The sequence below is a fragment of the Mesocricetus auratus genome, unplaced genomic scaffold, assembly GCF_017639785.1.
Source record: "Mesocricetus auratus isolate SY011 unplaced genomic scaffold, BCM_Maur_2.0 Super-Scaffold_100676, whole genome shotgun sequence".
Classification (NCBI taxonomy): domain Eukaryota; kingdom Metazoa; phylum Chordata; class Mammalia; order Rodentia; family Cricetidae; genus Mesocricetus; species Mesocricetus auratus.
The window spans coordinates 30421541-30445695 of record NW_024429266.1 but is presented as its reverse complement, the minus strand read 5'-3'; the positions used below and the strand labels follow the sequence as shown (position 1 = coordinate 30445695).

Genomic DNA, 24155 nt, shown 5'->3' with positions numbered 1-24155 from the left:
TGACAGGTAGGGAAATGACAGGAGACAGAGGCAAGTCAGTCAGGAGATGATCTCTGTCTTGGTCATGTCCACAACACAGGAAGTGGCCCCTCACCAGACCCACGATCCACCACCGCTCAAGCCATGGCATCTCTGTTACAACAACCCATACTAAGACCCACAAACACCTTTCTACCCTGATCTAGTAGCATTGTGTAACCCCAAAACCATTCAGTTTGGAGTAAAAAAAAATAGAATATATCACCATCACAAAGCTCTTTTAATTAAAAAATATTTTTAAAAGATTTATTTTATGTATGAATGCCCTATCTGCATGTATGCCTTTATGCCAGAAAAGGGCATCAGATCCCATAGAGATGGTTATGAGCTACCACACAGTTGCTGGGAATTGAACTCAGGTCCTCTGGAAGAACAGTCAGTGCTCTTAATTGAGCCATCTTTCCAGCCCCTCAAAACTCTTAAGTCTCTGTGTACTGCTAAGATAAGACATTAGGTTAAGGTTGTAATCACATACCTACCCACAAAGTTCTATGAAAACAGGAAGCAACAGTACATGAGTGGGAATCCTATCCTTCAGTGGCTCCTGTTTCCTGTGAAATTTTGTTTATCTGTCTTTGGAGAAAAATACCCATGCCAATGCTAGCAAGAAGGAAGCCTGCTTCTGCCCCTTAGGGTGAGTCGTCTAAGCTAGTACTTCAAAACACAATTTTCTGATCCAGTTTCAACAAAGGATTTTATTTGTTGAACCTCAAAAAGCAGAATTCAGAAAATGGCAACCTACCACTAGGACAAACGTTGTCACACCTGTCTTTACATGGTGTGCTCACATGCACGTATCATCAGAGCAGACTGACAGGAAACACCAGGAGGCACACGCACTGTCTTGCTCACACTCTTGGGTGCACCTCCCTCCTTGGCAGGGTAAAGGAAGCTTCTTCTGAGCCTCCATTTGATAGAAACTCACCACAGATTTCTTATAGCAAAATAGAACTTTCCCCGTGCTGTCCCCAAGTTTGTTACCTACTAAAAGTACAGACTTGAAAATTTCCCTCCACTTTAATATTCTCCAAAATGGGTAACAGAAAATCCAATTAGGGAAGCTACAGAATGTGAGAACCATTCTACCATGGGGCTAAGTGAGTTTCCTCTACCACCCCCAGACACCAGATCTAGCTTGCTGATCACAAACCCTGCAGGCACCTAACAAGATCTGAGTCTCCAACCCAGAGTTTATTTCAGAGAAAGCCTGTCAGCAGAGCCCTGAGAAGAAGGCACAGAGTAAAGAATCCCAAGAAAGTTTTGGTGCCATTTCCATTTAATGAGTCAGAGGTATAGTGAGTGACCTAACGACTTTGGCTGTGACCACGCTAGGATGTTTCTATGAAACTACATAAGGACACATGACTGTCAGCTGGTATCCTCAGGTCCACCATGCCAGAGCAGCTGCAGCCCCAACTTCTACAAAGACTTAAGGCTGTGGGGTATAACGGAGGTATTTCTTGCCAGATGGGAGATCTTTGGTGAAGACTCCTTTAGGGAAAAGTTTTTTGGCTTCCTCTTCAGGGATGGTGGGAAGGACCATGACACTATCCCCATCCTGTTGGGAGAAGGCATAATTCAATCTTATAGCAATGGTAAAGGTCTTTAAGAATTAACTACAGGAGACTGGTGAATGGAGGTAAGCTGGTATTCTTTAGTTTCTCCTCTTTGAGGAACTTACTTTGTTTTGCAAATTGACTTTTGATATTTGTTAGGAAAGTATGTCTCCATTTGAAGTAGAAACTGGTTAAATCCCATCATCACAGCTGGCCATTGAAGGGCTTCTAGGCAGTTGGAACATGGCAAACATGGTTCTGGCCAGGCCTTGCCTTTCTCCCTGCTTCCCTCTGCCTTGCGAAAAACCATTAGGCTACATTTCCAAAGCTAGCTACCAAGGCCTATTCCTTTATTTGGTCACTTCCTCCTCCTGAGAATGACCACCAAAGTCCATCCCCCTTTGGTTGCCTTAACATGCCCAATTAAAATTAAACTCCTCATCCTGACACGGGGTTTCCCCTTTTACATTTATAAACTATCATTCTCCCGTGGGCCATGTCTATCTCTTCTCTATCCAGAGGCAGTCCTCTGTCTCCACCCTTCCACAAATACCCCTTCCCCCTTCTGCTTCTCCCTCATCCTCTATCTCCTGTCTCTTATTCCCTGCCCTCGGTCCCTCTGGGGCAAATAAATCTCCTTTGTGCTGAGAATGTGGTTTTGGGGTTCTCAGCCGATACTTTCCCTTTCAGTCATCACTTAATTCTAAACTTACCCCTTGGTTTACAGGATTGTTTTGGGCTAAACTCATTCTCACCTCCCATCCCTCCACCCTACTCCCTGAAAATGCAGATGATTTTACCTGTCAGAAAAATCAAAGCCTGGTACCCAGGGTAGCACACAAATCATGAGTTGACACTAAGATTCTCGTGGTGTATTATCTTGTCCTATTTATTTGCAGGCATCTTTACTAGGTATTAAAGGTTTATGAACAATTTGGGTGTAGTGGTGCATGCCTGTAATCTCAGCACATGGAAACCTGCCCGAAGTAGGAGATTAAGAGTCCAAGGCCAACCTATGATAAACACCGAGATCCTATTTTAAAAGGGGAGGGGGCAGGGATCAATCCACCTAGCAGAGTGCTTGCCTGGCATGCATGAAGCCCTGGGTTCAGTCCTCAGGACCATGTAAGTCTGGGCATGGTGGCACAGGCTTGAAATCCTAGCACTTGAGAGGTAGAAGCAAGAGGATCAGAAACTCAAGGTCATTCTTGGCAACATGGTGAACTCTAAGGCCAGCTTGGGCTACAGAAGACCATGAGGCTTTATCTTAAATGCTCAAACACACACATACACACACACACACACACACACACACTTTCTGAGCACATGCTCTCTCTATATAATGTTTTAAAGACTATATATGTTTAAAAGGTTGGAGCTTAAGAGAAAATAAAAGCTATAACAACAGATATGCAGCCACCATGACAGATGACAATCAGAAAATTAAGCCTTTGCTTCTTCCTGACTTTTGAGACAGGACCTTGCTACTAGCCTAGGCTGAGCTTGAACTTGTGATTCTTCAGTCCCTGTTTCAGCAATGCAAGGTTCACTGGGACAACACCAACACCTAGAAACCCATATCCTGAAGCATGCCATTAGCAACTGTCCCTCCAACCTTTTGGGCAAGCCGGGCACCTGGTTCTTGAACAGCTTTACCTTCCAATCAACAGGAGTAGCAACCTGTTTTGTTGCTGTCAGCTGGAGAGACTTAACTACTCTGAGAATCTCATCAAAGTTCCTGCCAGTGGTGGCTGGGTAGAGGATAGATAGCTTCAGTTTCTTGTCAGGGCCGAAAATGAACACCTGCAAAACACAGACACACGGGGACCGCTTTCGTATCTGACAATAAAGCCATTATCGGGCTCCCAGGATTGTGAGCTTGCTGCCTCATTTCCCCCTATTCCAAAGTGTTAGACAACAGAATCGACAAAGGAAATGGAGTTTGCTACAGGGCAGTCAAACCAGGGAGTAAAAGACTCCTAGTCTACCCTTCCTCTGCTACTGCTACAGTGCTTCTCAACCTTCCCAAGGCTGTGACCCTTTCATACAGTTCCTCAAACATGCGACCCCTGTGAGGGTCGCTTGACTCCCCACTGGGGTCATGACCCACAGGTTGAGAACCACTGCTCTAACAGTTCTATAATTTAAAAAGAATTTCAGTTATTTTTGTGTGTATGAGGGTGTGGGTGTACACACATGATGGGGGATGGTCTTCTGTATATGTTTATCTTATTGGTCGAATAAAACACTGTTGGCCAATAGGGCAGCAAGATAGGTGGGAGTAGTAGATGAGGAGGATTCTGGGAAATGTAGGCAGAGTCAGCCACCATGTAGGATGAGAGGAGTAACAGGTCTGGACTCATCCTCCAGTAAGATAAGACCACATGGAAATACTTAGAGATGGCTTAATAATTAAGATAGAGCTAGCCAATAAGTAACCTCAGTCAACAGCCAACAGCTTTATAATTAATACAGTGTCTGTGTGCTTCTTTGGGATAGAGAAGGGCGGTGGGACCTGGCGGGCCAGAAAACTCATGTCACACTCACATGCCAATCTGATAGTAGAGGTCAGAGGTCAGCTTGCAGGAGTTGGTTTTCTCTGGCACCACATGGGTTCCAGGAATCCAATCAGATCCTCAGGTTTGGCACCCTTTCCCGCCTAAGCTACCTTGCTTGACCTAGTGTAACACTGTTATAGAAAAGATGACACAGAAGCCAGGAACATACATGTCCATTTACTCAGTTGTCAGAGCTGTGGGAATGTCTTCCTGTGAAGAAGAAAGTTCCTATTTTGGTCTGTATGCCTTGTCTTTCCCTTCCATCCTGGGATTCCTGGAGGAATTTTAATTCATTGGGGTTTCACTGTTTTAAGATCTCTGTTCCAAAGTACCCAGAAAGCTCTGTAGTCACTAAGTGTTCAAAGATGCAAAACCATAACTATAAACAGAAAAAAAGAGTGGGAAAGTAGACAAACCAATGTCCAGGACACAGGTCACTCTCTTTTCTCTTTTACTCTTCAAAGTTTGCTGTCCCAGAAAAAAAAACTTGTAATGAATTTTCAGAGAAGAGCTTTGGGTAGATGCACTAGGTCACCTAGGGATGGCTATCATGAACTTTTGCTAATGTACGAAGATACAGGCTTCAAACAGCTGTACATTAGGGGCGGTCAGGCTTGCTCCTCAGCAAGCAAATGACAAACAAGAAAGTTCAGGAATGTCCTGTCAAGAAGGCTGGCAGCAGGTAAACAGAGAGTTTTTTAACTCTAGAGAATAGTTTTGGATGAACTGCTTATTTATGTGTGGATATATCCGATGGCTACGAATTAAACAGAAATTTTAGCTGACTATTATCTGCCCCAGCATACAGATAACAGAGGACAGTCACTGGCACACAGATGTTTCATAATGGTAGATATTCCTGTCTATTTCCTTGGGTTGGCCCAACATGGGACTGCTAGGACTCACCACACGGGCTGTCACAGGCATGCCCTTTTCATCCTTCTCTGCTGGATCCAACATGCCCAGAAGGATGGCAAGGTCCCTGTTCTTGTCATCGATGATGGGAAACGGCAACTTTTCTGTGGGTTCATCACCATTGTAAGCATTGATGTCCTGGAATGGAGGAGAAAGGGGAAAGAGAATTTTAAACTCGACACAGTTCTCTGCATTTCATCAGCTAAGAATCATCACTTTGCAGGCTTGGGAACCAACATAATAATGCTATCTAAGGGAACTGTAGCAAGATGCATGAACAGACACTTCTCATTGCCGCTACTCACCAACAGGAATAGTAGCAGAGAACAGCACACACAGGCCAAAGCCCTTACCACACTGAACTCTTAAAATTCATAGAACACAGGGAGTGAGGGAGGCTCAAGGAAAGTGGTAGAACATTTAGCTGGGATTTGAAAGACAGGTAAGGCTTTTCACTGGGAAAAGCAAGGCATTTGGGGAAGAGCAATATTAAGGAAACATATAAATAAGTCTATGCATAAGCTATCATAGGAAAGTGAGGAAGTTAACTAGTAGATTTTAGGAAGTGATAGGAAAGTGGATTTAAAATTAGAAAAAGGTGTTTATTATTCATTCACATGAAGCCCTGGGGCAGATCGGAAACCTTTTTTGCATTTCTTCAGAGAAGTGATAAAAGTGACATTAAAACTCTGAAATGGATAGCAACAGATTTGAACATATTCACTAATTTTATAGCTAAAGTTGCCCGTGGCTGTTGGTCACTGGCTGCCTATTGTTTAGTCATTAGCTAAATAATAACAACTATTGTTTCCTGCCAGCACATCTAGAGTTTTCCTGTGGAATCTGTTACATGCCCAAGCTGGCTCTGCTTTTGGAAGTTTAGATTTATTTTCTATTCCAGACAATCACAATTCTAGAAACTTCTAAGGCAGACAAATGAATCCGGGTATGTTCCTGTACATTAGAGATGTGTGACGATGAACTCTGAACTCCTCTTTTGGCAGTCTGTGACTTCATATTCATTAATTCTTGACCTTGTCACTTGTTTAATTGACAGTACATTACACTCACAGACACCAAAAAACCACATTATTTGGTTTTTGTTTTATGCTAAATCAGGACAATTTCACTCCTTACCAGCCAGCACCAAGGGCATTAGTTGAGATTCAGATCACACTGGCACCTTCCTTTTCAACTGGGTGAGCTTGAGGAGGTCATTCTAATACTCACTCACAAAAAATGGCATATGGAAAAGGGCTTTGCTGTAGAAATGCCAGTTACCATTCACTGCCAAGGTGTGCTCTACCTAAGGGAAGATGGCGACCCTCCTTATTCTTTCTACCCATCACCCTTTTGATCCTACACAGTGGGGATTAGTTGGTGTGAAATGGCCATGGGATGTAACACATACCGAAATGCCATCTTTTATTCAGTTGCATGTGATCGGCAGTGCCCAGTACACATACATGTATACACACACACACACACACACACACACACACACACACACACACGTATTTCATAGTATACTATAACAAAGTCGATTGAAACATTCTGTCTGAATACGTGTAAATACTTCTGTCCAAAGCAGACAATTTCAGTCCTTCCATTCAATGAATCTGACTGTCCCCTATACCGAGTACTTTTATAGCAGTGAACTAGAGTCTACCCCAGTTGGGTCCCCTGCTCACAGTGGGAAAAACACAGTGACTAGATAAGCAATATGCAGACTTAGTGACAAGAGCTAAGGAGGTGACAGAGTGTCATCATGTTCATAATTTTAATGAGGTGCACTTGAGGTGAAACACCAAAGCAGTATAGGCAGTGCAGATGGATGTGTTTAGTACTGAGTGCCTATGAGTGTGTGGATAAACCAGACATGTGGTGTGAAAACATAAGGAGTTAAGAATGGCTCTGAAGTTTCAACTTAGCAACACCAAAAATGCAGCTGCTATTAGTGGAGATGAAAACAATCCTGGAACAAATAGTGGGGTCCAATTCTAGATATATATGCTAAGATAAGAGTGTCTAGACAGCCAAAGGAGATGCCGAAAGGCTGGTTTTACTGACGTGGAAGCCAGGAGATGGGACTCTAAGAAACAATTCATGAATGTTATCTGAAGATTGAGTATAAGAGCTCACCAAGTGAGAAAGGACAGACAGAAAAGAGAAGTGGTCCATGAAATAAATCTGGGTCAGCTTCAACACAAATTAGGAACTTGGAGACAATGAAGAATGATTCTAGGCACAGACAGTTGGAGGCAGCACCTTGAGTGCCAGGACAACCGAGGTAGGGCTTAGAGAGATTAGGTGAGCTGAATGCTACTGGTAAACCAGGGAGGATGGTGACTGAGAATCTGTCACTGGACACAGCAACACAGAGATCACTGCGAAGCTGAAATCCGACGTTCAGTTAAGCAGTGAACTCTGAGCCCCAGGTTTAAGTACACTTTAATCTCAGAAACCAGGTTACACTCTATGTAACTAAGATGTAATAACCTCAGAATCAAAGTGCACGCCAGTCGATACTTCTGACACAGAAGGGGAGAAAGCCAAGTGTCTGCTCTTTTACTAAGGAACACAAGGACTTCTGTGACATCGCTGGTCACCAAGAAGTGTACAGGTATTTCTCCCCAGAGACTGGGTGGGGATTTAAGTCTCAACCCCTAATCCTGCCTGGTTCTGTCAGACCTGTGGAGGGGGCTGTGGCCACCAGTCAACTCATTAGCACATAAAAAGACATTGCCTTTTGGAAAGTATTAGACTATTAGGAACTGTGTGGGAGGTTACAGGAAAGGAGGGCTATATACCTCAAATCACAGATAGAACTATACCTTGCTCCATGCAAGATGGTCCTCAACACTGTCTATGGAAAGAGCAATCAACTTAACATTCCTCTTGGCAAACTCTGGCGCCAGCTTTGCAGCTCTGCCAAGCTCTGTAGTGCACACTGGGGTAAAGTCCCGTGGGTGGGAAAAGAGAATGCCCCATCTGGAATGAAGAAGAAGGACACAACTGAATGGACAGTTACTATCATCATTCGGAATGAAAACACTCAGTATCTGCATTTAAAACAGGCTTTCTCTCTTCAAACATCTGCTTAACAAACACATTCAAACTTTTTAGATCTAACCTTGCCCCCACAGAAGCCCAAGTTGACAGTAAGTGTCCATAATATATACATTTTTACATATCAAATATATAAAAATCAAGATAAATGACTCAAAAGGACTCATTTTAAGGTGTTACTTCTTTATTTTTTTTTATTTTTTGAGACAGGGCTTCTGTGTCCTTGAACTTCCTCTGTAGGCCAGGCTGGCCTTGAACTCAGAGAGTGGGCCCAACTCTTGCTTCCCTAGTGCATGCACCACCACACCATACCCGGCCATCACTCCTTTCTTGACTATGGAGCTACCATGACTCCTTTTCAGTCAACAAAATGTGTGCTATTTAAGCCAAGTACCCCATTGAAATATTTCTTAGGCCCTTTGTTTGTTTTCTAGCACAAACTTTGATATTCAGTGCCTACTATGCCCCAAATCCAAACAGATGTCTGGGTACAATAATAAACAATTATGTAACTCAGAACAGACAGGGGCTCTGTCCTCCATTTGAAGGTAAAATTTAGGTTGACACTTGGCTTTCTGGAACCAGCTAGATATAAAATCTTTCATAAAGCCGCTTGACTGATCTAACCTGTTAAACGAGGTGTCCACACTTGTACCATCCAAGATAACACTTGAACAGTTGCAGTTCCTACTTTAGAGCAAGCAGGTAGAAAACACAGATACCCCACAATGCAGATTTCCACACCTACAATTCTTAGGTAAAGATTACAATCAAATCAATGTCTAAGGTTAAAGTTATACAGATTTTGAGGAAGCCTTAAGTGCCCAAGAAACTTGGGAGTACTATTTCCTTCTCCTTGGCAACCGAAAACATTCTTTCAAGTGACAAGGAAAACTCAGCGCTCCATTCTGTACACTCTCACTGCTTGAGCCATCTAGGGGCAAGGTCTCAAACCAGCAGATTACTCAATCTGGCCTAGATGCTGAGGGTTTGGCAACATTCCCTGAGCATGAAGAACAAGGCAGACAGAGCTACTGTGTTGCATGGACACCTACCACTCAGCTTCCAGGGTAAGGCAAGGCCTTCTTAAAAGGCTGGAAGGCCCTAAGAATGAGCTAGGTTATGCTTGAAGACTGTAGAGGTATGTGGTGTTTAGTTCTTAGTATGGGGAAGTAAGATTTCATGACTTAATCTAGCTGTGACATTTAGGTTTTAGATTCTATGGAAAAGAACCGATATAAGGTTCAGGTGTGACTTAGAGAAAGGAGCTTCAAGATGAAGAAAACAAAGGAACAGGGAATTTCTTTATGTATTGTTTAGGAGTGATGAATTAGAAGTTTGTTCCCTTTTTTTTAATTGTGAGGCAAATGTGTTTTGCTGAGTCATGCTAGGGTACTGGTTTTCTGCCACTTCACATACTCCAGTGTATTTTAGGGTATTCCAAGAATGTCTGCCCTGCTCTTTGAAGAAATTCAATTACATTATCCCATTTCATCCTCATTTTCAAAGGACTGAAGGTTTCCTCCTTCTAAGAGAATGGTCTCTACTTCTACCAGAAAACCTCTGATACAGGTATTTTCATTATCGAGGAACCCTGAGACACACTAGGGAGACACTCTTCCACATCCAGAGGCCATACAAAACTATGTAAACCCACACTGCACCCAAATCCTTGTTTCTAATTGCCTGAGGTAGAGCAGACACCTGTAATGTTTAAAGTTGCGCTTTTTTCTCCAAAGGAGATTATCTACAGAATGGAGTTTGGAAAAATAAGCACATTCCATGTGTTGTAATGATAGAGGGGGAAAAGTCTTTCTCAGGGATGACAGGAGTATCATGCTTCACTCTAAGCCCACTTTTAGGCTTGCTTATAAGCTTACCTCATCTTCTTAAGAAGACGGTGTTTCATTTACTTATTTCAGTGTTTTCTTGTTTCTTTGTTCGTTTGTTTGAAACTGGGTTTCTCTGTGTAATAGTCCTGCAACCCTCTTTGTAGATCAAGCTGGCTTAGAAACTCAAGAGAGTCACCTGCCAGTCTCCCCAGTGCTTCGATTAAAGGTGTGCATTTTATTTAGAGACAGAGCCTCATTGAGCTGCCCTGGTTGGTCTTGAATTTAGGATCTTCCAGCCTCTGTCTCTCAAGTAGCTGGAATAACAGGTCTACCCATCTGGGTACAGCTGGGAAACAATATTTTAAATCAAATCTAGATAGATCTAGATCAATAGACAATCACAAAGATCCCCCTCCCCCTCCCCGTGGTTATCTTCATAGTATTCGTGCTTTAGATTCATATTTATCTGTAACCCATAGAGATGAAGAGTTCCAGCGAGATCTCACATTTCATCGGGGTGTGGGGCTGCAGGCAGGAATGGGAAGGTACAGCCTGTAAATCCTCTGCAGTCTTGGATAGTATTAACACCTAGGTTCTGAGTATGACACGGGCAGTCATGCTTATCTCTAGTCCTCTCCTGGAGGGTCTTAGAGTTCCATTTGCTACTTTTTCTAGTCTGCCTTTCTCTTTGAAAAACTCTGCTTTCCCACAGTCGGCAGTTGAAAACGGACGCCAGGCAAGAACCCTCACCTAGTTCTCCAATGCTTCCCCGCCTGATCACAGAAGAGTTTCATCAACTGCTGTCTTCCCACTTACATACACCTGAGTACTGGCTAGAAAAAGGACACAAACCCGGGAGTTTCTTCATACAATGTAGTAGGGCACTGAAACTCCAGAACCACAAAGTAACCTGACACGTATACAAAATACGGACTGAAACTAAGCATCTTGCAATTTGTGCTTTCAGGAGCTGTAGGCAACACTGGTGTACTCCTCGCCATTCGTGGCCACACCACAGAGGCTATCAGCAGCAAGGCCGGGCGCTGGATGCAAGGCAGAGGGGGAGGGGACCACTAGCAAACAAAAGAGTCTAAAGTGGGGAGGTACACGTGTCCTAGCCTTGGAATGGCCCAGGGTGGCAAAATGGTCGCAGGCACTGAACAACCCCCTCCCTCAAACTGTTGCTTATTCTGGGACGACGGCCACACCCACACAAAGTGTTCCTGGTTCCTCCTAAACCTGTTAACACAAAATCTTATAGTGACCACAGACGTAGGCTCTGGACAAAAAGTCTTCTGGCTACTTACTTGGCACATGGTAGTTTTTAAAAATTTCAAAAGACCGAAAAAACCACTCCCTGAAGTCAAGAGGACTTCAGATAACGCCGAGCCATCTCTAATTTGTGGTTGTGTACTCTTGACTATGCCCTTCGGCACCCACCTTCCGCCGGGTGCAAATTCTAGAGCGGCGAAAGGGCGGGCACTGGGACCCGGAGCAAGCGTCCCGAGAAGTGACCTCCAACACCGCACACCCCTGCCCCACCTCCCCTGGGTTTTCTGTCCGACCGCGTTACAAGTGGACACTGTTTACAACTCCAGGTTAAATGGACAACAAACCCCTCCCCCATGCAGCCCAGCCACGTTGGGTCAGGGAAGGATCCCGTGATCAGCGCAGGACGCGCCAAAGGTCGTAGGTCCCCAGCAACGCCCGGTGATGCTCGGTGGGACTCCAGCGGCGGGCACGTGCGGGAACCGGTGAGGGGCTAAACTAGCGTTGCGCCGGGGCCGAGCGCAGCGCGGAAAACAGAAGCGGGGAAGGCAGTTCTGGGGACCCGCCATCTGGCAGGCCGACGCCGTGGCTACTTACGAGTCTCCCAGGAAATCGTGGAAGCGGATGGGGCCGACGGTGGTATTGGCCTCAAAGTTAGGGGCTTCGTCCCCGAGAAGCAGCCCTCCGGGCATGGCGGCAGCGGTGACGCGGGGAACCAGGAGGCGCAGCCGCAGCAGCAAGCAGCCGGCGGGCTCGGGTGAAGAAGCCTAGATCAGTGCTGGTCGAATGGGCGGGCCCGGGCGTGGGGCGGGGCGGGCGGGGAGGGGCGGGGCGATCGCGAGTCAAGCCGCTGCAGTTCTTCACGTGGAGGCCGCAGGGCAAGTAGGATTCAGGGGCGAAAGGAGGCCTCGTGCAATAGGAAGGTAGCTTATGGAGGACAGTTGCGGAGGCCTATAGGGTCTGGCGGTTCTGCAGAGATGCCCTAGGCGATCGGCGCAGGCCCCCCTGCACCCCACTCCTGTCAGACTTCCAACCAAGGGATCTGGTGGTATAACCCTTCTACTGTGAGCATCTAGTATTGACTACTCAGCCAACCTAGGCTTCAGAGATTTCTCAGCATGTGGAAAGACCTAGATGTGTGTGTGGATGAAAGTCAGAGGAAGTGGCTTTCTTATTGCAACAAAAATTCTGTACCAACGTCAGTAAGAGGGCAATGAAAACCACCTTTTATTTTGCCTCCCATCCCTGGAGTTCCTCAATGAAGTATAAAAATATTCAACACATTAACCTTAATGTTTAAATACAAGTTTCACATCTACTTCCTGAGACTGAATGTATGCAAGTAGTCAGTTTTCACCTGGGGAACTGGGAGGTTTTGGTTCACTTCCTGTTTCCCAAGCACAAAATGGAGAGGATGCCTGCGTTATTAGAGACAGATGGCAGACACTGCACAGAAACCAGAAGCTGTAAGAGGCTCCTCCTGGTTATTGTAAGCCTGAAACCCTAGCTACTCTAAACCCCATCTACTCTGGAGAAAGGCGGATCCTAAGCTCCAAGCTACAGAAGAAGTTCAAGGCCAACGTGGGAAACTTAGAGCGCCTCCAAATAAAAAGGTGCAGAAGAGGATGGAGAAAGAAGCTCTGTGGTAGAGTATAGGAGGCGCCAGGTCAGTGGTTCTCAAACTATGGGTCACGAAGCCCCTTGAATCACATATCATATGGTTTACATTAGGATTTCTAACAGTAGCAAAATTGCAGTTGTGAAGTAGCAATGGAATAGTTTTATGGTTGGGAGTCACCACAACGTGAACTGTGGTGAAGGGTCAAAGGAACCTAGGAAGATTGAGAACTTTGCCCTAGGTTCAGTCACCAGCACTAGGGTGAGTTGGGGAAGACTATATCAGAAAGCCCCAAGCTCTAGTTGGAGAAACAAAAGTAAGGTTGCAGAAGTTAAGTAAAGATAACTGCAGGCTGGCTTCAGATTGTGTGCTCCAGTCTGGGAAAGCCTACAGGATAATAGATAATAGGTTAACTGCTCAGAGCATGCCAAGTGCTCTGGAAGTGGTAGCTATTATTTAGATGATGATAATGATTCATGCAATAACTCTTTCCTTATTGCTGTCAAGATACTGTGCTAGGCCTGATGTGAGAGACTGTCCCAGCTCTTACAGGAAAAGTGAATTACGTGCAATTACGATATAATGCATGGCAATATTGCTAGAGAAACTGCAAATGGTTGGGATTCAGCCCGAGGAATCCTCCGGAACAGACTTAGCAGGGTCGAAGGAACTCTGTGGCAGTGCTGGGCATGATAACTCACTGTGATCTGTGTTTTCATCACAGTGATGTGCTCTGTCTTTGTGTCAACATACATACTGATTATACTTACCTACTTCATTGTATACAGCCATACAGAGACTTTAAAGCTAAGATAGTTTAATCTCTAGATTGATTCATCCTTCTGTTTTGAAAGCACATATCTTACCTTTTATTTTTGTAGTAGAGGAAGTGAAGCAGTTTGACTTCAGGGCATTATGAGCAGTGTGTGGCAAAGGTGGCCTGGGAACCAAATACACCATAATACAGAGAATGGATTCAGTTTAAGGCTCTATGAGCAACATGTTGCAAAGATGAGCTAAAAATCAGATTCACAACAATACAGTGAGTGGGTGCAAAAACAAATGATTGATGGCTATCAAAGGCATAGTTACATAGCCACTAGTTGTAAATTATGCAAATGCAATAAGATAAACACCGACTCCAATTTACAGTGCCACACGCAGCATACCAGTGATGACCCAGCAAACTGCTTTAGTCTTGGCAAAAGTTGAAATTGTTTTAAGGTAGAGATGAACATTTTTAACAACCACCAACCCCATAACGCTGGGATTTCTCTCTTCTGAAAAGTCAGACAATTTAGCAACAACAGGCCATGGCCCCCTGGGAAATTGGCTACAAAGTCGCTTTCTTTTCTTTTCATGCTCTGCTTTTTTTTTCTTGTTACTTTTTCTTCTGTCTGTCTGTCATATTGTGAACATGGAAGATGAAGGCTATTTTAGTCATGGCAAAAACCTGATATAGTATTTTTTTTTGTAAAAGCAATGAGTATTCCCATGTATTGTAGTATGTGAATAAAGCTGGAAGAACACCGTGCTGTCCCTTGTAGGTGAGTTTGACCTTGACTTACAGCTAAGGAACAAGGGAGTCCCAGAAGGAAATTGAAGACCATTTTTCTCAAGGGCTAGTGAGAAGAACAGTGGGAAAGGAGGAAAGGAAGTGCTGTGGGAAAGGCAATCTAGGGGGAGGCCAGACATGGGAAAGGAAGAACCAGGTTGGGGGAAGGAAGAAAGAACCCGACTGGGGGAAGGAAGCATTTACTATGAAGGTCTGGAGGTCCCAGGCATGGGGAAAATGCTTCCAAGGAACCCAATGGTTGGAGAGAGGACTCGGTCCTTAGAATTATCTCCGAGGGTTAAGAAGCAAGTGTAGGGACTTCCAGTGGGCTCTTTTTCTGACTCACATGGTCTATCCTATTCTCACTGCTCCTCTCTCTGAGTCTATGCATATGAAAGCAGAAGGGGCCTATTTGGAGGAGGAAAGGAGCCATCTGGATGGGGACAGGAGGATGGAAGACACAGGTATGGGAGAAGATCAACAAGAGCAAAGTATATAATGAAGCCCAGCACTTTGTTTTTGTTGTTGTTGGTTTTTGGGGGGGGGGTCGAGACAGGTTTTCTTTGTGTGTAGCCCTAGCTGCCCTGGAACTAGCTTTGGAGACCAGGCTGACCTCAAACTCACAGAGATCCACCTGCCTCTGCCTTCCGAGTTCTGGTGCGCCACCACTACTCGGCAAACCCAGCACCCTGCAAGCTAACGATTAAAAATACAACTCAAAAAATATTGGTTTAAAGTGCATGTATGTTTACCAAAATATTTTACTAGAATATTCCTAAGAGCAATGTCATAGGAACAAAAGAACTATTCACATCACCTATTCCCAGCCCTTTCTTACTGGTAGCTCTTTCTCTTTCCTCTTTCTTCTAATGTCGGCTCTTCTCAGAGCATAGTCTTAAAAGTATGTATAGTTTTTCTGTAGGTGTTATATCTAGTCCTGTGGCTTTAAAACATCTATGTGCTGAAAATGCCAATTTTGTCTTGAGAAAAGCTAAAAATTTATATACACATCTGCTCATTCGACATATGCCCAATATGTAATTATTAATCTCCACTGGCCCCTGCCACAAACTTATTTGACGTATTCTGTGTCAGCAGTGACTCCTTTTTACGAGTGACTCTGTTACAGAGCCTATCTCAGAACCCTTGACCTCTGTCTCGCCCTCGGCCTCCTTACTGAGGTGCACTCTTTAGTCATTCTGTCGTAGCTTGCCTTTTATTGTCCGAATTGTGGGATTAGGAATGTGCAAATCACATCCCCCCTCCAGTAGACGGCTGGCTGTTAGGGTCTGTCCACTGGAGCACAGGGTGTGCTGAAAGAGATTGTCAAGATTGGAGAAGGAAGGGCCTTGTCTTTTTCCTGTCTGTTTTCCACCTTCTCATGACAGATCAGCCCACAGTTGGCCTTGGTGAGACAGATTATGAAGACTCAGCTTTCCCCAAGGGCTATTTGACTGGGAGTTAAACACTGTTAAATACTTTTCAGAGTGTTAATGTCTCAGAAGGTCTTTATTTCTAGCAGTTTTTGAATATGCTGTCGGGAATGAGTCATTTGACTTTTTGCTAGTCAGTTGTCAAATCGTTTCCCTGTGCCCAGCCACCTTAAGGTGTAGCCTGTCAATCAAGAAGACCTTTTTATTTGATAACCATCCAGATGGTCATCATGGTTGCTTAGAAACCCTCATGGATGCCTTGAGAAAAATCCACAGCAGCCATGAAAACCAGTGCCACCAGAAGCCACCACTTCTGCTTGAGGGACTTGCTCCAGTCACAGCTGCTCTGACAACACCTGACAGTTTCTAGAGATTCTCTTTGACCATGGTCTTATTGCAGTTGTTTTGAATAACTCTGCCCATCTTTCCACTATTCTTATTCAGTCCGGTGAAAGAAAACTTTTGGGGACTCAGTAAAAAGGCTGCAATTGGCAGACCGGAAACTGCATATTAAAAGCTTGGAGTTGATTTTCTGGCCAATAAGCACCCCGCTTCTCTCCTCAGCTCAGTCTTGGATGCTTCCCTCCTGTACACTGTCTCTCATGTAACAGAAGGCCCCAACAAAAGCCTTCAGAATAGCTCTATATTGCTGGCTTGTCACCTTTATGACAGGTGGCTGTACTTAGAGCAGACAGAACCCTGGGGGCATTCAGACACTTAGCAGGCACTTGGTATTGTCACTTACAAGGTGGTTGGAGAGTGATGTCAGAGTCTATAACTCTGCTGTGTGTTCTTGGCTTCCTCAGCCGGCAGTTGGGAACTGAGACTATGGATAACTGTAGAAGTTCTGAAAGGGAAAATGTCTGAGAAGAGCTGAGAAAGCAGAGACGAAAGGCAGAGAGCCAAGTGAAGGGATAGCAGACCCCCCACCCTTCTCCCAGCTGCTGGGAAACTTCTAGAGAGCCACAGAAGATTAAGCACTGAGGGCCCCAATAGTGAAAGCTTCGAGTTAGAATACTAACTTTTGAGTATAAGGTCACTTGGAATTAAAGCCCAGAGAATTAAGCCTCTGACTCAAGTACAGAAGGCTGTAAGTCTCTGGGAAGTAAGCCTCTAGTCTAAACGCCTACTGCCAAAAGCCTCAGTCTTGGAAAGCTCAGAGCAATAAACCCCAGGCTTTCAAAGCCAAGAGCCACAAGTCTTACTCTCAAGGCCCAGAGCTACAAGCCTCTGAGCTGAAAAGGCCTTCGACATTGGACTCCCAACGTTAAAGGAGTTGTTCCTTGCTTATTTATAATTTCCACCAGAATGGAGAAAAAGAACACTCGAGGAGGGGGTGTGTGGCTCTGCTAGCTTACTCTAGGCAGTGTAGATTGCTCCCGTGGCTCCAGCAAGGGATACGGAGGTTATGGTGGGTGACATTTTAAAGCAATTGAACCACTCCCTAAGAGGCCTGAGTCTTGTTTGTTGTAGTCCTTTTCTACATTCCTAAGTACACCTGTGTTTACTTGTTCCTTAGTCTAAGAAGTGACACCTATAGTTTGTGAAGGCCACTACCTTTCTATCATACTTTAAAAATTCCTTTCTTAGCGGTGAACTACCATTTTACAAGGTTAACAATTCCTTATAGTTGCAATTCTGTTATTTCAATGATTTCTGTCTCTTGCCTGGATCCTGATTGACAAAATTCATATGGGAATAGTCTTATGAGAGACACGCTCTAATACGGACACTTTTCTTGGTTAGGCCTGAACCCATTGTTAATGGAAAACATAAGACTAGTAATCCATGGCATTCAATGGCATCAGAATCAAATGATCATAAATGGCTGATTGGGATGAAATGCCAACTGAGGCATGTGCTTAGGAGCCCAAACAGCTGCTGCACTTGGCCCGGAAGGCAGCAATGGTCATGATAAGTATTGTGGTGTGAGATGGACATTTCTGAGAAGAATGGAATGTTCCCAGACAAAATGAAAAGCTAAGGTCCTTAAATCCTTGACTCAGTTCTTGCCCTAGTCATGAGAGAGCTTCCAGGGTAGCCTTAATAGTCCTAACATGATTTTTTTCCCTCCCACAGATTTGATACTACTAAAAATCAAAGTTTAATTGTCTAATTGCCAGGTTACAACATCATTGGACATAGCAGCTTGGCCGGTTTTCTCATATGAAAGTTAAGCCTTTGAACCTGGAAAGAGGAACCTCAAACTTAAAATAGGGACACATAGTTGGACTGAAATGAACTGACAACCTCAAACCCCTGAATTTTCCCTTACAGTAGAGGGAGTTTGTCTTTCTCTGAGGAGCCTGGAGCAGGTCCCTCACAAAAAGATGAGGGTGCATACTTTCGTCCAAAGCAATCCCCAGCCTTCCTGTTTCCATGCTCCTCACCACGATGCTTAAGCTCCAAGTGTTGCTTTGATGCTGAGCTCAGATTTCCAGGTTTGTCTTCTTCAAGGAGTTAAGTTACTTACTTGCCCTGCAGTGGAGTTTGGGCCAAGACAACCTCACCCAACAGCAGGCTCCAGATTCTTAAACACAATGGTTTCTGTTTGAGAATGTACTTAAGTTTGTCCTGTACTTAATGTTGACAGGTAATGTTAAGACTCTTAAACAGAAAAATAGGACTTGTCAGCATTGTGTCCTTGCATTGCCAATAGGTTAAACACTTATAGCTTTCTGGCGGTATCACTGGTACTTCAGTGTCTTGAAAGTCTTGCGCAGAAGAAGCAGGGCATTATGCTCAGGCAGGCTCTTTATCTCTGAGATTTGCTCTCCATGTTCTGAGTGCTGAGTCATCTTTAGCAAATTACTGCTATTGCTCTGAGTGGGAGTGTGGGTTTGCCCTAGTTTTTGACTACTGAACTCAAGTACTGTGAACATAAATTTTCTTATTTTGCAGAGGGATGAACAATTAGAGTTGCGTGAGCAGAGTATTTACAGCTGTTATCTGTCAGCAGTACGCCATCCCAAGAGTCCCCTGGACAGGTAGAGTTATTTCACAATTAACAATTTTTTTGTAAACATTTAACTGGTGAATTGAAAGCTCACATTTCAATTTTTTTCTTGTTGGGTTCTACCTTTGTGTACCTGTCTAAGTGTGTAAACAGTTCTCATCAGTCTTCATTTGCATCTTATCTTAGTTGAGAGAAAAACCCTGAATTCTGAAAACCAAACCAAAGGTGCATGCCTCATTCACGCTTGTGGATTTTGCCCTGCTGTATGACAGGCCCATCTTTTTGATCAGTATCCTTGCAGAAAGGTAACTGCATAGAGTCGGGGTCTGGTTCACAGACAAACATTTTTAGTGGATGATAGACAATGGGAAATGTCTGCTTCTATTTAAAAGTCTAAGAGGTAATGTCAACGTTATTGACTTCTTCTGTACAGATAGATTTACTTAATATTTCAGCAGTTTCTGAATTATTTGGTATTAAAATTTTACAAAGCTAAATTATTCGTATACTTTATTTACAAATTCATCCATCTGTCCATCTGATAACCAGTTTGCTCAAGTATACAAAATACTGGTATGAGGTTTCACCAAACTTTAACTAAATGCTCTTTTCTTTTTCACACCTTTCTATCTTTCCATTCTTTTGCCTTTCTTCTCCATTTAAAGCTTGCCTTCCTCTCCCTCCCTCTCTCCCTCCCTCCTTCCCTCTATCCAGGTATTTGCCTATTAAGTTAGATGATCCAAATCAGGAAGGTGTTGAGTAGTCTTTGCGGCAGATGGGGTATGTGTCTGCACTTCACTTTTGCCACTAACAAAACCTACTGGACTGGGTATGTCAGTGGTAAGGTGGACATATTGCAGTCTGGGACAGTTGAAGGTATAGGGATAACAAACAATGCTAGGTTCTCTACTCAGATTAATTCCAGAGCATTGAGAGTTTTCACAATCTGTTCTTTCAAAGCCTGCTTTAATCCTCTTCCAGCATAAGTAAAAGCCCCACTTACCGCTGAAACAACCTTAATCTTAGGGATTGTCTCAGTCCAGTTACCATTCTCACACCGTGCCTCAGAAGTCTAGTTACATGGAGTCATGTCATCCAACAGAAAATAGCTTGGAATTTCCCTAGTAAGGCCAGTGTGTGAAAATGCAAAGCCCTGTGCTTATTGTTAAGCTAGAACAGACCCTTAAGCGCTGGAGGAGTCAGGCTTTGTAGTTCTCATAGCTGCCTATCACACGTTCTCTTTCATTTGTTCAGCACGATCTGTTGTGCTCTAATAATATTTGCTGATACTAATGAGAGAAACTTAAGAAACTAGGTTGGGCATTTAAGTGGTCAGGTGGGCATACTCTGCATCAACAAACAATATTGACTTTCTAGTTTTCTTTCTAAGCTAGAGTTTTTATATTTCAGCCTTTGGTGAGGAATGGGAGCCAGCAACTGTTGATCAAAGGAGGAAACAACCATGGAGGAGGATACAGATGAGACATTAAGTAAACCTCAGACTACTTCATAGGAGGAATTTTGGAAAGATAAAACCTTTGGCCTGTTTTGGATCACATTCCCTCTGTAGAACAAGTAGAGACAATTGCATTCTGTTTGAAGAATTTACTGTTGGACAGTGTTGTCTCATGCAGTCCTGAAGGACAGTATCATCTTCAAGCAAGATGGAGTCAAGAATGGACATACTGTGCCCCTTACCCAGGAGGAGGGCTATTCATGGTTTATAAGTTACACATTTGATGGTCTGGGGCAGGTTCAAATTGTTTTGGGGGTGAACTTGTCTGTGTTAGGCCAAGGATTTTATGTTTAATATTTCCCTTGAAACCCCTTTTCTTTTACACAAAACCACATGCTAAGTGGGTCACTTGTATTGGGCTTTATTTTTTCACAGCACTGAGAACAAAACCTGAGTCCTTGTCACGTTTGCATACTAAATGAACCACACAGTGCACAGAGCTGCAAACTTGGAGACAGGTGGCCTAGACTCTAATTCAGTTTTATTCCTGTTCACCTCATGAACTTCAACAAAACTCTTTCAGCTTCCTTATATCCACTCAAACAATAGTGAGTAACCTCTTCTGTTTATTGGGTCAATTTAAGGATTCTCAGAGAATGTAAACCATCTTTTGTGAGCTGTAACTGCTATAGAAATGAAATACATACAACTTCAAGGTGTTGACGCCCTTGTCACTTGTACAAAGAACTTCCCCATTCTTTATCTGGGTCAGACCTGGGGTCAGAAGGGATCCCAGTCAGTGTGACTAGAGACCAAGCCTGGACCTGGCTCTGCTGTGTCAACATCCTGTTCTGAAAAGGAACTACTTGTAGAGTCTTGCCTGTTTTCCTCAGATTTTTATGATTGGCCTTTAGAAATCTGTATTGCAGAGGCCATGGAGTATTGACCCGTGTTAGCTGTTTCTTTTGCATATTTATTTTTCCAGAGAATTATGTTAGATACTAGGGAATCAGAGATTATCGTTATTTTTTAAAAGCCTCAGTCTGGTGAAGGAGATAGACCACAAAGTAAGCAGAGCGATTTTAAGTTGTGATAAGTGCTAGCATGGATGAAGACGAGCTGTGGTGGAAGATAAAGTAGGTGGGAGACTTACTTTGGGCAGTTTGAGGCCTCCAATAGCGTGGGCCTGAGGGCGAAAAGCCAGCCATGCAGAGATCTGCAAGAAGAACTTTCTAGGCATAGAGAACTTTGTGTGGGAAGGCCCTGGGGCTCAAAGAGTCTTTTACTAGAGAACTGAAAGGTGACTAAGGTGGAGGGGACAGGTGAGCTGGGAGGAGTGGATTGAGCAAAACTGAAAGCTGTGGAGTGTGGAATTTCAAAATCATCTCACTGTCTCTGTCTCAAAGTCAAAAATACTACCTCAAAACATTTGACTTTTTCATCAAAACATGGGAGACCTCCTTATGTCTCCCATCTACTTAAATACTGGACTTCATATCCAGTCAACAGAACATACCAGCACCGTTTTAAAATATCTTTGTAAATCCATTCACTCATCTTAACCTTATAGTTGTCACCCGAGATCAAGCCATTGTCACCCTTGCTCCAGATACTGTAGAAATTGTCTATGTAGTAGTGCGCTGGCAAAAGCCTAATGGTCATGGTGATGGGGAAGGCCTAACTTGTAGCACTTGCAAGTTTCCTTGGTATCAGTATGCACACTGGACTATCTGTCTACCAACATGGTGCTCCTAAACATGGCATCAGGAAGATTTACAAGTTGACTGTCTGATCTCCTAATAAGCTGGTGAAAATATGCCACTGCCAGGTGTGTCTGCTTCCAGACCACACCCAGAGTGTATTCTAAGAGCTGTATTCTAATCATTCATTCTCAATGCCATCTGTACATTATGTTTTGACTTTTGACTTTGGTCTTAGGCACTTGTTGGGAATTTTGTACTAAAGCCTGAATCAACAGCCAAATTTTAGCTTCAAGTCTTTGAGCAACTACATTAGGAGGGGGAAATTAGCTCCTTTGCAACTCTGGGTGTGTGTACCAGCTTTCTATTACGGTATCAAATATAATATCCGACACCATAAGTGTGTAGAGAGGAAGGGCATATTTTGGCTCATAGTTTTGGAGGTTTGGCTCCATGATCAGGCAGGCCAGTAGTTTCAGGCCTCTTAGAAAGGACAGGTGGCAATGTCAAAAAGCTTCTGGCAGAACAAAACAACTCATTTCATGGTTGGGAAGCAAGACGCAAAGAGACAAGAGAAACAGGCTCCTGTAATTCTCTTTGGCAGCATGCTCCCAGTAACCCAAACAGCCCCAACTCAGCTCCACTCTGAAAGGTTCCATCACCTCCAGGGAGCACCAAAATGGGGCTCAAGCCTTTAACAAGTGAGCATTTGGAGAATACTTCAGATCCAAAATATAGCAACCAGTGTAGGGATGATGAAGCATCCTTAGCTTTTGCTATTGACATTTTGTACTAAATTAGGAAGAAGTGTGTTTTGTTAATTATTGAAATTTAAAAATTTTCATTTTAATCATGTTGCATTGTGATTTTTAATTTAAAATGCTTCCAAGTATTCTATTTTACACACAGTTTTAATCTGAAATATATACAAATGTTCATTTTATAGGTGATGATTAAGTTTAAGATAATCTGATGGGCATAATTTGTCTTCTACTTTTGTTTATTTCATTTTAAAAATTCTTTTTTAGGTTAGCACACACAGTCTTGGGTTTTTCCTGGGATCTTTATGCATGTGTCATTGATTTTGTTTTTCATCATTCCCCTCCCATAATCCACTGTTCTATTTCCTATCTTCCTTGAGACTTCTTTTTGCCTTCCCATGATATGTTCTATTTTTATGTATTTGTGTGTGTGTGTGTGTGTGTGTGTGTGAACAAAAGACCTTGGCCAGAGGCCCACTTCCCCATCAGCCTGGGAGCAGGCAGCTGTAAGATAATGTTTACTAAAAACATGTTTACTGAAAACAATCCGGTATCCATAAGAAATGTTTACTGGAGCAATAAGTTCCTGATAAGGGCTTGCCCACAGGAACGCCCTGACCTTGACCTTTTCCAAAGACTAACAGCCTCTTCCTGACCCACCCACCGTCACTGCCTCTGGTGTCATTTGGGAACCTTCTTGAGGAGCCTTCTGGAAGCCATGGACGGGTCTCTGTGTCGTCAATCCCGACACCCTCCACACATTCTCTGATACAGGCTGCGCAGCGGGCGCGGCATGTGTGTGTGAGTGCACATGCTTGCATGCCATAGTGTGCACATAGAGGTCAAAGAATAACTTGCAAGAGTCAGTAATCTTCTTCCACTATGTGGGTCCTGGGGGTTGAACTAAGGACATCAGTTTTGTCAGCAAGCATCTTTACCTGCTAAGCTATCTAGGTGACCCTAATTTCTAGGTTTTCAGTACTTGCTCAAGTGCATTGATAGTTTCCTGTTTCTTAGGGTGCCCTATCTGGAATTAGAAGAGGTTGAAAGTTCTCAACACAAATGCTAGATATTTAAAAATATTAAAATGCTAATAACCCCATTTGATCATTGCACAGTATACATGTCTATTGAGTTATCACACTGGAAACACCCTGGAAATGCATACAATTATTATGCATCAGGTTACAAAATGATCTGTGGAGATGTTTGGATTTAAAGGTTGGAAGGTTAAAGCCTGACAAAAATGAAGAGATGAAAAGGCATCCCAGGAGAACAAAAAGAGACTGAATGCATTTTTTTTTACCATCTAAAGAATGGGATCATCTGATAGATTGCACAAACAGATCTTTTAGTCAGTGAAACCTTTGAATCATTGTGCAAGGCTCCCATTGACTCCACTTAATTACATGCAATATCCTTCCCCACCCTCTTGGCT

At 43.6% G+C, this 24155-nt stretch overlaps 1 protein-coding gene and 1 long non-coding RNA gene across 3 annotated transcripts; one reads left to right on the top strand and one right to left on the bottom strand.

The window, feature by feature from the left end:
- Positions 1-714: 714 nt before the first annotated feature.
- Positions 715-12035, bottom strand: Prdx6 (peroxiredoxin 6). The gene is made up of 5 exons (XM_005071337.4): positions 11836-12035; positions 7903-8059; positions 5060-5206; positions 3252-3398; positions 715-1597 (listed from the first exon to the last, which is right to left on the bottom strand). Exons 1-5 carry the CDS (start codon positions 11928-11930, stop codon positions 1469-1471), a joined length of 675 nt encoding a protein of 224 aa, XP_005071394.1. The 5' UTR covers positions 11931-12035; the 3' UTR covers positions 715-1468.
- Positions 9031-22806, top strand: LOC106021219. 2 transcript variants are annotated; one of them, XR_002382999.2, is made up of 3 exons: positions 9031-9207; positions 18746-18831; positions 20211-22806. It is a non-coding gene; the product is annotated as an uncharacterized LOC106021219 (long non-coding RNA). The 2 variants fall into 2 exon arrangements; XR_001196550.3 differs by lacking the exon at positions 9031-9207 and adding an exon at positions 12066-12904 and having other exon boundaries at positions 20211-20971.
- Positions 22807-24155: the final 1349 nt, after the last annotated feature.